Here is a 17,916-nt window from a genome sequence, read left to right on the forward strand (position 1 = left end):
AATATTAAAATTTAAAATTAACCAGGCTACCGCTACACTTTTTGTCTTAAACCATGTATAGCTCGTCACCAAACAGTAAATACCCAAGAAATAGGAAATGGTGAACCAAAATGGGGATTTTCTGCAATGGTCTTCTGCAATGTGAGGTCATAATTTGAGCTATTATTGTTGAAAGTAAACTATTGAACTGTATGGATATTATTTTGGCTAAAAGATTGACTGCTACTCAGGACATACTTTTTTCAAAAACCTTTAACTGGTAAAAAGCTCATATAATAAAGTTACACTTACTTGTATACTAATTTTATATGTAGTCCTATAACCTATACAAATGATTTACTATAAACTAGGACATATTTTACATTTTATTTTACAGCACATATATATAGCTAGATGTATTGAGGCTTAAAATGGAGATATTCATTTGTTTGTATCCAGAAGCGAAACCAGGATAGCTATATTTTTTATAGAATTAGGGTGGCAATATTAATGCAATTGTTCCAGTCCATGATGTCACACATCCTAAGTGAAAGTGATAAGATAATCAATAATGTTGAACGAAACCTTTCGTTTCTTTTCAAAATTGTTGGTATGTTATAACTAATTAATTTTTAATAAATTATATACTTCCGTCTCCCTGTACACATTGGTTACTCTCAAAATGAATACGGTCGTTCTATCCCCAGGGTTCTATATCGTTTATTAATTTCTGAATGTCATATTTGCCCATGTTGCTTAATGCGACACTGCATGTGGCAATCATCCATTTATTTGTTTTCGGCTTTGTGAAAAATCATTCAGTCTAAATTGATGTCTCCTTTGTCAAAAATTATGATTTATGAATACAAATCATGAGCCTGGAACTAAATTCATTATATTCAATAGCAGCCATACTACATTGTAAGCACCCACAATGTTTTCATTTTTATACTGAGATTGTTTTCTTAAATTTACCACTGTATATAGGCCCAGTCAAATCTGTCAAAATATAAAGGAATGTTTTCCGATCTGATGTTATCACAACGTCTGGCACGGCCCCATTTTAATTTAAAACTAATAGATGATAGTACATGTCTTCAGTGTGTTTTCAAATGTTGGTATTTTTTAACTTAAAAGGGCATTTCGTGATCCACAGCATCATCCCCCTACTTTTCTCAAAAAAAGTTGAGATTTTTATATCACTGGAAACCTCTGGCTACATAATGTTCATGTACAAAAAAAATCTTGCAGATTAATTCGTTTGGCAAAGATATCGTGAAATTTGAATTTCGTTTTGGTATACCAGAACGAAATTAGAACGCATTGTCTATGGAGCAGTGTAATACACATAATCATGCATAACTCGCAAACGCAAATTCGAAATCAACTGAAATTTTGGGAATAAGCTTTTTTCGTGGATATCTACTGAAACATGTCATAAAAAGAGGATGCTAGGATCACAAAATACTCCTTTAAGGTGGTACATGTGTATGAGGAATATTTCTGGAAATACGGAAATTCTCTGAGCATGCATGTTTTCAATAGATTTATTGAGTACACAGATCATACATGTATGCCTTTTATTTGAAGCAGATCAGACATACGGTTTTCACAATACAGTGATTTATATTGTCTTTATTTCTTATTGTTTTTATCAATAATCATTGTAGTTTAATGAGCTAAAATGACTGAAAAGAATCATTAAAATGTTACCAAAAATTATACATCTTAAAGGGAACCTGATTGACAGCCTCCTCCCCCGATTTTACCCCTATCAAAATGCAGATTTTGGTATTAGGTGAAAGCTCATATTTTTATCATTAACATATTGAATTTAGGCGTTCCAAATCTGTAGGCCTATATTTCTGAAGAAATCATCAAAAAACTGTTGAATTAGTCATGTGGTACACCACGTTTCAGACTAATTCAGCAGTTTTTTGGTGATATTTTAGGAAATACATCGATTTGGAATTTCAATAATGTTTTTTGAGAAAATAGGATCTCACATTTGGTATCAATTTATTAAACACCATAGACTATATATTATCATGATTAATATCATGCTGTATTTAAATGTCAGTAATTCCATAAGGAATAAGTCTCATTTACAAGAAACATTTAGGCCTACAATGTTCATGTTCTTTTTGCATAAATGCTTGAAAGGGACAACATTTTATGTTGTACGCCAATTTTAAAGCATTCCATTTTCCAAATATATCAGGTAAAATAAAAAAAAAAAACATTTTGCTAAAAATCCATGCATTTAGGTTTTTTTTTGGTTTTACTGGGGGGAAAAGACATGTCTGACTGGGGGTATTTGCAAGATGAAATATAAATACATAGCAAAATACATTAAAAGATATTAAAACATTTAATGTTACAAACCTAGTATACAGTACAGTCTGTCCACATAGAAGTACAAATTGAATATTGGACCTCCGAAACTGGAGGTATGAGAATAATTATGTCAGTGCAATGCATGTGTAAGTAAATGGTTCTTCAGCGTACCAACTGCTGTGCGATTTGTACTTGCCGAGCGTACCACGCTCTTTATGTATTGCTTTTTTTTTTTTAACACGCAGTGCATGTGACGCAAAGTATTGACCCCCGATGGATGCCAAAGATTTGGTTTGTACAAGTGGACAGACTTTAGGCAAAATGTGAAAATGAAGCAGGATACCCTGGGCACAGGATACACATTGAACATAAACTTATGGGAGAGCAATCACACCATAATTTAGTATGAGGACTGTCCAGAGAAGATGTATTACACTTCCCACAATGCATTTCTTCCATTTCAATTACCTGTTTTAAATTGCTATAGTGCAATGTTGATAGTGACAACAACTTTAATACCTGAATGAACAGAGCACATCCAGATCTTGCAAAAGATGCTTTATTGATATCAACTAGCTGTGCATCAACCCATGACTATAGCTTATTCTCAACATGAAAGCAATGAAAACGAAGGGAACCTGTACATTAGGTGATGCGTCATGTTGTAGAGGATTCTGGGAAGGGTAAGATAATCTTCTCTTTGAAGTGTCAGCCAAGGGTTAACGTTTTGTATGGGAAGTGTAGACAAGGGTTGAGCGTCATAATTTCCCAACTACACTAAAATATTTACACAAAGTGTTAAGTAGTAGGCCTACATGGTAAGGGACGCACCATTAGATATTATCGGGGGGGCTAGGGAGTTTGGGTCAAGCAGAAATTTTCTTTTTTTGGCCGCCAAAGGCGGCGAAATTTTTTTTTTTCAATTTGAATGTATACCTTTATACAGAGCTGGGTAGGGGAAAATTTTTTTTTTTTCATCAATGAGGCAAATTTTTTTTTTACTCATCAGTGAGGCAAAATTTTTTTTTTTTTACTCATCAGTGAGGCAAAACTTTTGGCCCCCCCCCCCCGATAATATCCAATGGTGCGTCCCTAACATTGTTTCTTTATTGCTGAAGTTGGTAATAAAAAGATTTAATTGCTTTCATAGAACAATTGAAGTCAAATTAGGGTCAATTTGGAGCCCAGGAACATTATTATGCGTGTTCAGATGGGAATAGAATTCTTGAGGATTGGCACACTTGAGAATCGTGATCCCTGACTGCATGTCCACACAAAGACTGGAATCCTCAAGTTTTGCGATGTCTGATGATGTCAGCTTTGGAATTACAAGCACAAGCTTACTGTGGTGCACTAAGTTGAACCATATAAACCAAGCTCATAGGTTTTAAGGGGCTGTGCAATAATTACGAGCCAAACCTTTTTAGAATGTGTTATTTAAAAGTGCCTGTAAATGTGTGCCAAAAATTGTTTGCCCCCCCCTTTCTCGGTCTGCCAAAAGTTGGTTGCTGCCCCCCCTCTCCGTCTGCCTAAAATTGGTTGCCCCCTCCCCAATTTAAGGATCATTCAGAGAAATCACAAAATAAAATCCCCTCAATTTTTTTGGGATAATGTGGGGACAAACTTAGTGATTGGAAACCTCAAAACAGTTCACACGGCAGGTTTCCCCAAGTTTTTGCTTGAGAAGTTCGTAGTGTGGATGTGCCTGTTAATTCCAAAATTTATCATGCCATATTTAAATTTATTGGTGTTTCACAAGGTGCCACACCAAATAAAGTTAGCAATAATATTTAATAGTTCTTCAAAATTTGTGACAAGATGCAGTACATGCAGATGCAATACAATTCAATAGGCTGATGGGAATGGCAAGGAATATCATATTTGGTTTCATATATGTGTATAATAAATATGATATGTGGTATTGATACATTCATAAGGCCACATAAAAAAATTGTTCTCTCCATGGATAATTTTCATGAATTGAGGGCCTGTATTTTTTTTTTCCCAATGTAAAATAAGCTTTGTTTGTAGTTCTCAGTCTTTTTTCGACAATGCTCGACGAAAACAAAGAAACCCTGCGTTCTGGTGGCTTAAAACCTCTTCAAGTGCAACAAAAAGACTTGAAAGGGATCTATTTTCTCTTAATAAACTCATCTGTATATAGTTTTCTTGAAACATTCCAAAGTTCTTGTCTTAAATCTTTTAAAAAATCTATGAAAAAAAAAATTAATCCCAGAAATTGAGGCTGAAGAGGATTAGAACCCAAATATTGTTTTACATGGTAAATGTACACAATACATTTTATACCAATGTCATATATGACGAAATAGCATATAGTAATAGCACTGATTGCAACTGAAGATTGATGGTAATAGGGGGCCCAGAAGGAAGATATATGATTATATGGGATGAATGATGTACCTAATACTATACACAACAGTCCGTTGGCTATAAATGGACAGGGATGAGGTGAGACATAGGGGTTCTTGGATGCTGATCTGGGAAGGGGTCAAAATAAAATATTGATTATGAGGGCTGTATATTTGTTCTGTAATGTTCTTGTCGGCAAAAGCCAGTTTGCCAATCATCTATAATAGAGAGCGAGCGAAAGAGATAGAGGGAGAGAGAGAGGGAGGAGGGAAGACAAAGTTGACTCTACCATATTCAAACATGGCTGGTTGGAGTTGTCCAACTCATGTTCAATGGTTTGAACTTGTGGTTTTACATAGCTGTTGCCTACTATATTTAACTAGGCATGGCAACTGAAACCATCATGAGCTAGAGGAGTAGCCTTCAATCTTGTCAGCAAGAGCTGGTTTACCTTCCAAGGAAACAACCTATGCAGAGATGGGCAGATTGTGAGTTATCTCCCACTTACTTTTGCTTACTTCCATGGTTATAACTATCCTTATTTTTTACACATCTTGTACCATCTTTTAGGCAAGGCATCAAAGAATATAAAAATCAAAGTGCTAGCTTTTGTGTTGGCAAATGCTGGTTTACCATCTAACAAAACAACCTATGCATCAAAGAATATGAAAGCGCTAGACATCTTGTCGGCATCTATCTGGTTTTCCATCTAACAAAACAACCTACATTTGTATGCAGAGATGAGATAGAAAAGACAACATACATTATTCAGAGCTCGACTTCTCCCACTCAGAACTACAAAACAACCTATGCAGAGAGAGAGAGAGAGAGATAACATTTACATGTATGTAGTACAGTTTTCAGACAGCTGGAGCTTGACTTCTCCCGTTTATGTTCTATGGTTTTAACTTTTTGTAATACACTTCTTGTTTATCATCTTTTATTAGGCATGGCATCAAATGGCCTTCTTGTCATAAATGAAACAACCTATGCAGAGATGATAGAGAAGACAAGGTGTACAGTATTCAAACAGCAGAGCTCAACTTCTCCCTCTCATCACGTTCCATGCTTTTAACAGTCTTTAATTTTAGATAATAAACATGTTGTATACTATCTTTTAGGCATGGCATCAAAGAACATTATGAGAGTTCTAGCCTTTGTGTCGGCAAAAGCGGTTTGCCATCAAAGCGAAACAACTTACGCAGAGATGCTTCAAGATGTGGGTTACAATACTGCCCTCATAGGTCGGTATGGAGAAGCGGAATGGGCTATTCAGTTCAAATCCATAACCACCTATGGAAGGCATGACTTTAATCTACCACACGGGGGTGTAGATTTTAAATAGAGTCACCCATTCAGGTAACCCCATTTGAAATTTACACTCCCTGTTTTGAAGATTAAGGTCATGTCTTTCATAGGGGGTGTATGGATTTCAACTGGAATAGCCCAATACACTGCAGCCGCTCACATGGAGAACGCTTTAGTTTAGTTCAGTCTTATATTGCTATCGGTGCGCTGATAAGTACTGACTACTGATGGCTCTTTCTATCATGTCCAGATAAGCCTTTGTGAGTACACCTGAGATGTCGTTATTTGACATCACACAACTTGCAATGCACAGTAACGATGTTCGCTAAATGATGTGCGCTTTGGCGCAGATCGGCGTGACATAAAATGACAACATCTCCAGAGCTGCCAACTCTCCCTCTTTTCGCAGGAGACTCCCTACTTTTAAAACTTCAGAACCCTTAATTTTTGGTCATCTCCCTGAAAAGGAAATGGTTTCGTCCATATTTAAGATGTACACATTTTGACAAATCTCCCTGATTGCAACAAGAAATCTCCCTTTTTTCAAGATTCAAATGTTGGCAGCTCTGCATCTCAGGTGTGTTCACAAAGGCTTATGGGATTTACAGAAAAAGTTTATTGTTTTAAACACCTGCATGGTTTCGATAGAAGAGTTATCAGTACCTATATCCAGGTAAGCACTATAGGACTGAACAAAACATGGTACAGACTCTCTCATACCATCCATAAAGAGGTACTCATCGTGCTAGCTAAGATGCCACATATGCTGATTATTATCATTGCATTTTGTTTATTTCATGCAGGTTTTTCTGAAGGATGCATGCCACATTTCATTAAGCTTTGAAACCACATGTGCGTGGAGATCATGAGTTGAAATTCCAACTAAGATGTCTACCGTGAAACATGTGAATGTATATTGTCATGTTGTGCAGAACATTAAACATTCATGTCATTTTGCAGGGGCATATTTGTCATATTGTGGGATGGTTCTGACTTGTGGAGTATGTGATCCATGTCACATCAGACATATCTAGGCGAAGGTCAGAACATGAAAACATTTCAAAATATTATCTCTCTGCACATGGGTGTCAAATGCAGATGACAAGTTTAAAATTCTTTTTAAACATTCATAAATTTCATAATTGTACATTTTCATGACCATATTTGGAATCAGCATGAAAAATGCATTAAAATGAGTACAAACAAGCCTAGTATTGGTGCAGTGGTTTTTGAGATAGCTCTTGATATTTTGAGAAAATATCTCAGAACTTGGGACTTTTTATGTTGAAGCCTATGGCTATCACACAGAGCTTTAACACAAGACTGACATCCCAAGTAAAATCATAGTATTTGTATGGAAATAACATAGCAGTTTTTGTTTTTTTACTTCGGAGGAAGGTGTTTATGATTCAGTCTTCTCCCCAAAGTCAAAATGTATACAGCAAAGAATTAGCCCTGTAATATAGCTTACATTCGTTTTGGAGTAACCTTCATTTTTTTATAGCTATATAATATTTTTGACAGGTTCATCACCGATTCCATACTACATGTATATGCAGTTAGAAAGAGATCAGTAATACTTAAATCCAGTTCCTGTATCTGACATTGGTCGATGTCCAGTGCTCTTTTCTGTAACCTTTTTCCAACACCCAATGTATACTGCTCACAAAAGGTATCCGTACACTTGAAACAAAAGCAATATCTAGCAGACACCTAACTTTAATCACCAAATGAAGTAATCAGTAGATGGAGAATTTTGTTTTGTGTATTTTGGTTCCTCATTCAGCACAATGCAACTTTATTTTCCCAACTTTACCAATTTGAATGAAAAGAGAACATTTCAAAAATGATAAAGATTTACATTAACTTTTCTCAAAAAACGCCAATTATGAGCACAGCCAGTGTGTGTCGGTCTGTCACGCTGTTATGAGCCTGTTATAAAAGCAGGTGGGAGTCATACTGAAGAAAGAAATGTACTAAGGTGTACTTCTGAAATACTCCTCTTTTCCATTCAAATTGGTAAGGAATAAAGAGGCATCGTGCGGAATGAGATGTAAAAATTCACAGAACAAAATTATCCACTTATTGGTTGCTTTATTTGGTAATTTAGGTTTAGTGTCTCTAAGAATAAGACACTGCTTTTGTGAATGGATACTTTTTGTGGGCAGTACAATATGGAATCAGTAGATGCTCTAACTGCACAAATAGCTTTGAATCAGTGTGTTTCAAGGCAAAGTGTTACCTGGTTTCATATCTATCTGGTTTAATATTTTAAAGGATATAATATATGGCAGTCAGATGTGTTAGAATCTGCCAACTATTTAACACTGTAATTTATAAAGTTTTGCTCCAGATCCGGGTAATAGGAGTGGTAAACAAAAGCCCAGATGTCCAAACGAGTGATATATATACAAAAGATGTATACAAAATATCATATTCACTCGCATCAATCATTCTCATTGCTTTGCCATTTACCATTTGCCTGCTATTTTGTCACCTTCTTCATGCTATCACAGGTATGGCTTCCAGAAACATCATGCGTATCGTGCCATTCTTATCAGCTAAAGCTGGGTTACCACCCAATGAAACCACCTATGCTGAGATGTTACAGGAAGCGGGCTATGCCACGGCCCTTGTAGGTGAGTCAATGAAATCGGTGGCATGCTGAAAGTGGAGATGCATTGCTCCCACCCACTTTTTTCACGGGTCTTGGCAAATTGAATTTTGTTTTACATTACCTTACATTAAGAACAGGGAAAATGTGCAATGCGCAAAAAATGCTAAAATGTGCACATTTTAGGTCCGACCGCGAATTTTCCAAAAATAACCATTTTTCAAGTACTCATTTTCCAAAAACCTGATGTTTCAGTAAAATCAAAGAATCAGTACTGATCTGTGCAACAATCGATCTTAAAAAAGTATAGAAAATTGGCCATCACAACAAGTTGCAAGAAAATATAGGAGAAAAAAGTAAAAAATATTTAATATTACATAATTTGAACTTTTGGGGAGAAAAATTGCGCATTTGGATAAATGGGATGAAAAACATCGTGTGTATCGCGCCATTCTTATCAGTCTGGGCAAATTGAATTTTGCTTTACATTACCTTACATTAAGAACAGGGAAAATCATAATGCACAAAAATGCTGAAATGTGCGCATTTTAGGTCCGACCATGCAATTTTAATACAAAAATAACCATTTTTCAAGTACTGATGTTTTCACTAAAGTCAAAGAATAAGTATTGATCTGCAACACAATCCATGTTAATAAAGTATAGAAAATAGGCAGTCACAAAAAATTGCAAGAAAATATAGAAGAAAAAAAAGTAAAAAATATTTAATATTGCATAATTTGAACTTTTTGGGGAGAGAAATCATGCATTTGGATAAATGGGATGAAATGTGGGTGTATCTTTAGTTGAAGACGCTTATAAGATTATGGAATAAAGCTCATAATCAATGTCTTATAGGAAGGATAAACCAATGTGTTTGACAACCATGTACTGTAAAAACAGAAATTTCTGTGCTACATTTATTTTCTGACTTTTCGTATTCCAAGATACTACCGTGAAAATACCAATGTGTAAATATATTCTTTATGTGTATAGTTCCTGTAAGCACACTAGGAATAGCAAATTTAAAAACAAGAGAAACCGTTCAAAATTAGCAGAGCGCAAACAATTTATTTCACAAAAATTTCACTTTCACAGTATTCTGTGAAATACGTCTTCCCATTAAACTGTAAACAAAGTAAGAAAATACAAATGAAAAAATTTAGCAAAAAAAATGAAGTTCACACGTACCTCTATTTTGTGAGAAACAACAAACAATAAAACAAACAGAAAATGGGAAATTAAGTCAATGTTTTTATTACAAAAATGTAATTTTTCTATGACTGAAGGTTTTGCATATTAAAATTTGCATAGTAAACAAAGTTAGAAAATACAAATAAAAAAATTTAGCAAAAAAATGAAGTTCACACATACCTCCATTTTGTAAAAAAACAACAAACAATGAATTAACAAACAAAAAATGGGAAATTAAGTCAATGTTTTTATTACAAAAATGTCAATTTTCTATGACTGAAGGTTTTGCATATTAAATGATACAGACATGGCTATTATAGATGCAACCTTTATCTGCTCATCCATGCACTCATTTCTTTCACTGTGCAATATAATGCTCCAAGCAGAATACCAGGAAAATTAATCATACTGATCCCATAGCAGTCCCATATAATCTATATTGCTGATTGCGCTATTCTAGTTGAAATTCATACACCCTATGGAAGACATTTTTTAAAGGGAAGGTGACCCGATATACTTGGAAAATTGAATTCTTTAAAACTTTTGTATAACATAAAATGTCGTCCCTTTCAAGCATTCATGCAAAAAGAACACATGTCCCTTGAAAATGTGACTAATTCCTTATGGAATTACTGACACTTATACAGCTTGATACTGGTAGTCTACCATGATTTTTTTCTAATGATAACCATGATGATCCTGTAATAAACTGATATCAAATGAAGGATCCTATTGTTCTCATTAGCATACTGAAATTTGGAGTTCCAAATCTGTGTATTTCCAAAGATATCATCAAAAAACTGGTGTACATGTATTAGTCTCAAATGAGATATACCACATAACAGTTGAGACTAATTTGGTAGTTTTTTGATGATTTCTTCAGAAATAGACCGATTTGGAAACGCCTAATATATATGTTAATGAGAAAAATATGACATTTTACCTAATAGGGGGATGAGGCTGTCAATCAGCCCACAGGTTACCCACACAGGTTACCCACCTTTAAATCTTCCAAACAGGGAGTGTGAATTTCAAATGACATTGGCAATGGGCGGCTTTATTTGAAGTTGTGAATCTTCTACACCCCATGTGTGAGAGATTACCCAGCAAGTACAAAACATTTTCATCATTATTTGCAAAAGGTTAGAAAATGTTGCCAGAAAACGTTTTAAATGCAAAAACATATCTTGAAAACTTTCCGCAAAGTATTCTGACATAATGTTATTTAAGTGTTGGCAAAATATTTTGCAAAAAATATTCACAAAAAATATTTGACCAATAACATGTTGACAACATTTTAAAAATGTTGAACATATATTTTAAAATGTTATATATTGTATTTTCATACAAAACGTTTTGACATGTTTTTGTGACCTTTATAAAACCCAAAATGTTAGTAAAACGTTTTGACCAACCAAAACCCAACATATAACCCGGATCTTCCGTAGGGGTGTATGGATTTCAAGTGGAATAGCCCATTGGTTTGTAGGTTTGAGGGTCTGTCATGCATGCTATCCATCATTACCATTCCAATATTACGATTTTAATAAGCTTAGTTCAAGAGGGAAGATCTGTCACGTACATGAATGCTGTGGTATAATAAGACTGCGGTACTGGATGTAGTATGATATTTAAGCTGTATTCGTTTTTCATGGCAAAAGCAACGCTCATACATGTAATAGATGGGGGCTAAGGCGATTTTCCAACAACAAAAAAGTCAAAACAGCCCTCAAAAATGAAATTCTGAGGAGATGTTTAATAGAAAGTAGCTCCTGAAATGAAAATATTTTGAGGCTTGTGGCTCAAAGTAAATAAAATGGGATTTATGGTATTTAGCCCCAGAAATACTCAAAGTGGCCCCAAAAATTCAACTACAGGGATGATTTTTTTTCCAAAGTAGCCCCAATTAAAGTATTTTGAGTGCTTGGCTGACAGCCTCTATAAACAATTTTATACTTCTCTATAAGTTTAACCCAGGCTCTGATGGGTAGCCCGATGCAATCATTGGGGGGAGGTTGCAAGCTAAACTAGTGGCAAATGGTGGTCATAGACCACAAACCTAGCTGGGGCGTGTTGGTGTTGTGAAGGTATCTGACCCCTGAAAAATGTTCCAAAAATGTTCCCCTGGTCATCAAGTTTGTTGTCACCGAGTTTGAGCCCGTACCCTTACAGATGTCCAGAAAATTATTTCTAGGATTTGACCTCTGCATGACCTTTGCCCTGACCCCTGCAAAATGTTCCCCTGGTCATGAGATTTGTTGTCACTGCGTTTGAGCCCCATACCCCTTACAGATATCCATAAAATGAAAGCATAAGATTTGACCCCAGATAACCTTTGACCTAACCCTGCAAAGTGTTCCAAAATGTTACCCTGATCATTAAGTTTATTGTCACCAAGTGTGAGCCCAATACCCCTTACAGATGTCCATGAAATGCATTTCTAAAATTTGACCTCTGCATGCCCTTTGACCTGACTCCTGAAAATTTTTCCCCTGGTCATGAGATTCGTTGTCACCGAGTTTCAGCCCCACACCCATTACAGATGGCCAGATAATGTAATTGTAAGATTTTACCCCCTTAATGACCTTTGACCCCAATTCTGTATGCAAGTTATAGGCGTGTGGTCTAGCCGATGCATATATGCAAATGACATCATTGTACTATATAAAATGTGGCAGAAGAAGCATTTTGAAGGTATTTTGTTATATACCGGAAATGCCCCTTAATGACCTTTGACCTCAATTCTGTTTAGACCCTATGGGTACTGGATATAGCCGATACATATGTGCAAGTTACGTAATTGTAGGGTGTAACATGTAGGAGGAGAAGCATTTTGAAGTTAATTGCCAGAAAGAAGAAAGAAGAAGAAAGAACGGATAGAAAAACAGGACCTAGCTCGGGGGTTGTAAACCCCCCAGCTAGGTAATTATGTTGCAAGAAAGCAAAATATGCAGAACAAATTTATGTACCCAGTTTCTTATTTATATAGGCCTTTACTGTTTCTGAGCAATTTATTTCCTTCACATGGTTTACAACGTGCCTTGGTTGAAAACAGCTGTTTTGTGAATAATATTAATCATAGACCATTGCAATCGAGGGTATGTAGGCATATCAATGAAGGATACTTCCTCAATTAGTTATTTTAAGAACTGATTTGGTGAGCTGTTTTCTAGATATATTTTGATTGGTTGGAATAATACTTTTGTCACATGTGGGGAAATGTGACAGGTTTTAGCAGTGAACTTCCTCTTGAATTGCCTGATATGTACACTTGTCACATCAGTATAGGGGCTATGCAGCAAAAAGGGCTCTATTTAACTGTTTTGTAGAACAGATGATTCAAATGGACGAATCATATGTGTACATCCATATCAAAATGATGCACTTGTCGGCTGCTACATGTGTCTCATTTCACACAAAAGCTAGGAATAAATACCAGACTCATCTCAAGTGGAGGTCACTTCAAATCATCTTCAAGTCACATGATTTAGGAATATGTTCTCTGTATTCCGAAATCAAGTGACTTCAGTATGATTTGAGGTGACCTCCACTGAGTCTGAGTCTGGTATTTATTCCTAGGTATTATGTAAAATGAGACACATGTAGCAGCCGACAAGTGCATCGTTTTAATATGGATGTACACATATATCAAAATGTTCAGAAGAGTCTGGAGAATCTTTTCTGCCATGTTGCCAAATTTGTAACCCGCGCGTTCTATTCCATTTCCATGGCAACAGTCATGCTATTTAAAGATTTTTATTATTTTTTACTAAAATGGCAATGAAAACTAATGCATTTATAATGTGATAGATGAAGAGGTAAACATTAGTTAATGGTTTGCATAAGGATAACAAACTGTAATTTTTTCGTAATTTTTTTCCATTTTTTTTTTCAAATTAACTGTGAATGATCCTAGCACTTAGAATATAGGAATAGGTCCAGTGGTTCTCCAAAAGTCGCCAAAAACATTGAAAAAAATTTAAAAAAATGGTGCACCAAATCGAGTCATTTTGGTGTCATTTAAAAAAATATTTCAGCTTCTGAGGGGCCACATCCCCCCTTAGACACCCCCCTGACGCCGCTAACATGGCGCATGGGCTGCTTCGCAGCCAATTCCCACAGGAAATATGGTTCACTAAATTATTGGGTACCAGGAAATTTACATTTTTTCTAGACCTGTAGATGTGCTGACATAGCCTGCTGGTGGTTAAACCAATCAGACTTATGTATAAAAAAAAAAGAATATAAGACATTTTACATCAATCTGTAATTTCTCTACTTAATTATTATAAAAGAAATTGGCTGCAAGTATTTGAATAGGCCTTCAACTTTTGTCAATACTGCTGATTTCCTTTGGTTTTGCTTTTTTCCCAAATTCTGTCATTTAAAAAACACCTAATGGCAATGTTAATGATTTTTTATCCTTCAATTTTTTGCAATTTATAAAAAAAAATAATATTTTTACACTTCCACTGGGATCACTGAATAAGCCTTAGCCCCTGGAAAAAAGATCTTGTTTTTCTAGGGTCTATGCAAAGGCCAAGGAAAAAAATATTTGCCTGTCCCTAGAAATAATACAAAAGGTAGGGAGGAGGATCAAACTGCTAAACTGGTCTGAACAGAAAAATTAATACAAAAATATCACGCTTCACACTATTCTATTCCATTTCATTTCCATTGATATGCAAATTTGTTTTGGCTATCTATACACATGTACCACAGCTGACAGCAGCATCTGTCATGTCTATATTGTGTTCATAAAATGGACATTTTCATTGAGTTATTCAAATACATTAGGCGCACATGTTTCATTGTACAAATGTATGTCAGAAGTGTCTATTATAGTCCATATAATTATATATATATCAACAATTACTGCTAAATATTTTTTATTTTTTGAAAATTGGATATAGATCAGTGTAGTCTTTGTGGGGTTTCGAGGTTAATAGTGCCCCCAAAAAAAAAATTCAGCCCCAAAACCCCTTTCCAGTATTTGAAAATTGGCGTGGTTTGAAGGTGCAAAATTCATTCATCACGACACCTGTAAACAAACCGTGCTCGAATTTGATTGACAGATGACGTCAGATGCGATAAATTCTTTTTATCTCTGCCTTTAATTATAGAAAGCTCCTCTGATAATCCCATCAAGAATTAAGGGTCAATGTCCTTATTTGCTGGTGGGATTTTGATGGGAGAGTATTTCTAATTTGTGCCTGTAACCCCAGTTATGTGAAGGGAACCCATATGCGCCAGCAGGTGATGCGCCAGCAGGTGAATCTTTACGGTTTGTCACAATTAAGCCCATACCGCGGAAACATGGCATGTTGCCTCAGGGGAGCGACGCTAAGTCGGGTACCGCAAAATAGCGCAAACAGCGTGAGCGTACACAAAAGAAACTTCGCGCGTAAGATAAGCGATGTCGCCAGGTCTGTACGCTGTACCGGCGTCATCTGAATTCGAGTACGCTTAGAGGCCACAGGCATGGAAAATTCCAATCTGTGTATTAATAATCTAAGATTAAGCATCAGGGATATTGTTAAAATGGACATAGGACTGTCTGAAAGCTCTATTGGTTACTCATTTGATTAGATCATACAATTAACCAATCAGGAGCACTGTAAGTAAAAGGCAGTATTGTCCATGGGGTGAAAAGGTTAATCTACCATCCATTAATCTAAAAATTTTTGTTTTTGTTTTTTCCACAGGTAAATGGCATATAGGGACATATTGCGATAACACTGGTTGCCAAGACCCTATTGGTCAGGGGTTCCAATACTACTACGGTGTTCCACTCACAAACCTCCGTGATTGCCGCGGCGACAGCAACGTATTCATCGCGTGGGACGAACACATCTACCGCGATATCTTCATCACTTATATTTTCCTCTTGTGGGGATCGTACTCATTGAAAAAGCGAAACATAATCGGTAGGCCCGGATTCATGATTCTGTTTGCGATTTCAACAATCCTGTGCGGTGGGTTCTACGCATTCATACAAGGCATCAAGATGATGAACTGCTTGATTTTGGAAAACCGAAAAGTGGTGGAGCAACCTTACACGTACGATAACCTGGCCAATCGCATGACACAGAGGGCGGTGAATTTCTTGGAGGTGAACCACGACAAACCATTCATGTTGACTATGTCATTTCTGCAAGCTCATACAGCCCTCTTTAGTTCCGATAAGTTCACGAATCGTAGCAAGCACGGACCCTATGGGGACACGGTAGAAGAAATGGATTACAGTTTGGGAGAGGTGATGGCCACGTTGAAGAGACTAGGGATTGCGGATAATACGTTTGTGTATCTGACGTCTGATAATGGCGGGCACGTTGAAGAGATTACTGAAGATGATGTCAGAGAAGGTGGCTGGAATGGAATCTATAAAGGTATGATTGGTTGATTTGGTTGATTGATTTATTGATTGATTCAAATTGATTGATTGATTAATAAAGATTGATATTTTGGTTGATTATTTTGCAAAAATAACCAGTGATGTTAGAGAAGGGGCAGGGCTGGAAAAAATGAATATTTCCCTGGAAGATGATCAAAATTTCCCTTCAAAAAGACAAATTTCCCTCCAAATTCTTATGTATTTCTTTGTTTAAGGACCTTCATTTCCCTCCAAACTTCCCGGGAAGGAGCTTCCCACTTTCCACATTTTTTCCAGGCCTGAGAAGGGGGATGGAATGAAATCTTTAATGGTATGATTGATTGATTGATTCGTTGACTGATTGATTGATTGATTGAATGAATGACGATTGATTGATTGATAAAGGATCAACAATAACTGAAGAAATCAAAGCAGATCATGTAAGAAAAGTTTGATGAAATGGGAGCTATATATGATTGTTTGGTTGATTAATTATTGATTGATTCAATTTGATTGATTGATAAAGATTAATTGATTCATTCATTCAGTGATTATTGGCTACATGTATCTGTCTGGCTTGCACATGTCATGTACGGTACCATTCTAAAGTGAACCTGTTAAAAATGGATAGACAGCTACATATATGTATGTTTAAATGTTAGGATTTATACTTGCAAGGGCAAAAAATGATATAGAGGGTGTATCAAAATGATTGGTACCCATCAGTTTCCAGTGATTATGGGCAAGACTTTGGAGAGGATGATTGAGTCATCTAAAGAGAGTTATGAAAAAGGAAGAAGATGTTCTCCAATACATTCAGAGTTATACATTTATTTCCTATTTCTCACCAACAGGTAGCAAAGGCAGTTCCTATGAAGGTGGAATCCGGGTGCCAACAGTGGTTTCTTATCCTGGAATCATTCCAGCCGGACTGGAGGCGTCAGAGCCTACACACATCATTGACGCTTTACCAACAATAGCAGATGTTGTGGGCATTCCGCTTCCAGAAGACCGTGTCATTGACGGCAAGAGTATGATGCCTCTGCTTACAAATACGAGAACGATGTCAGACCATGAGTTTATGTACCACTACTGTGGGGGATATATGCATGGTGTACGCTATAGACCCAGAGAAGGTGAATATGATGAAGTTATGTGATGCAGCATATCAAAGGGAGGGGCCTTTCAGGTGAAGTCAATTTTGAGTTCAGTATTTCTGCTTTGAAAGCATCCCAAATTCTTATTATCTTGTTTATTTTTTTCTGTTTATTTTATTATATATCTTGAAAAGCACTTGAAAAAGTCTCCTTTTTAATGTGCTTCATCACATATGGTCAATGAATTTTATGGAACTTGGGCTATTCAAGTTAAAGGAGTATTTTCGTGATCCTAGCATCCTCTTTTTATGACATTTTCAGTAAATATCCACGAAAAAGCTTATTCCCAAAATTTCAGTTGATTCCGATTTTTGCGTTTGTGTATTACACTGCTCCATAGACAATGTGTTGTAATTTCGTTCTGGTATACCAGAACGAAATTCAAATTTCACGATATCTTTGCTAAACGAATTAATCTGCAAGAAATTTATTGTACATAAACATTATATAGCCAGAGGTTTCCAGTAATGTAAAAATCTCAACTTTTTTGGAGAAAAATGGGGGGATGATGCTGTGGATCACGAAATGCCCTTTTAATGAAATCCATACATCCCCTGTTGAAGACATGACCTTAATCTTCCACAG

General features: G+C 36.0%; 1 protein-coding gene across 3 annotated transcripts in view; it reads left to right on the plus strand.

Annotated features, from left to right (window-relative positions):
- Positions 1-17,916, plus strand: part of LOC140146160 (steryl-sulfatase-like) — a 78,348-nt gene that overhangs the window by 54,811 nt on the left and 5,621 nt on the right. For all 3 annotated transcript variants that reach the window (XM_072167917.1, XM_072167918.1, XM_072167919.1), the window contains 3 exons: positions 8,511-8,633; positions 15,507-16,190; positions 17,029-17,310. In XM_072167917.1, the coding sequence (XP_072024018.1) occupies positions 8,511-8,633; positions 15,507-16,190; positions 17,029-17,310 (1,089 nt within the window). The remainder of the gene's footprint in view (positions 1-8,510; positions 8,634-15,506; positions 16,191-17,028; positions 17,311-17,916) is intronic.

The sequence above is a fragment of the Amphiura filiformis genome, chromosome 2 (genome assembly GCF_039555335.1).
Source record: "Amphiura filiformis chromosome 2, Afil_fr2py, whole genome shotgun sequence".
Taxonomy (NCBI): domain Eukaryota; kingdom Metazoa; phylum Echinodermata; class Ophiuroidea; order Amphilepidida; family Amphiuridae; genus Amphiura; species Amphiura filiformis.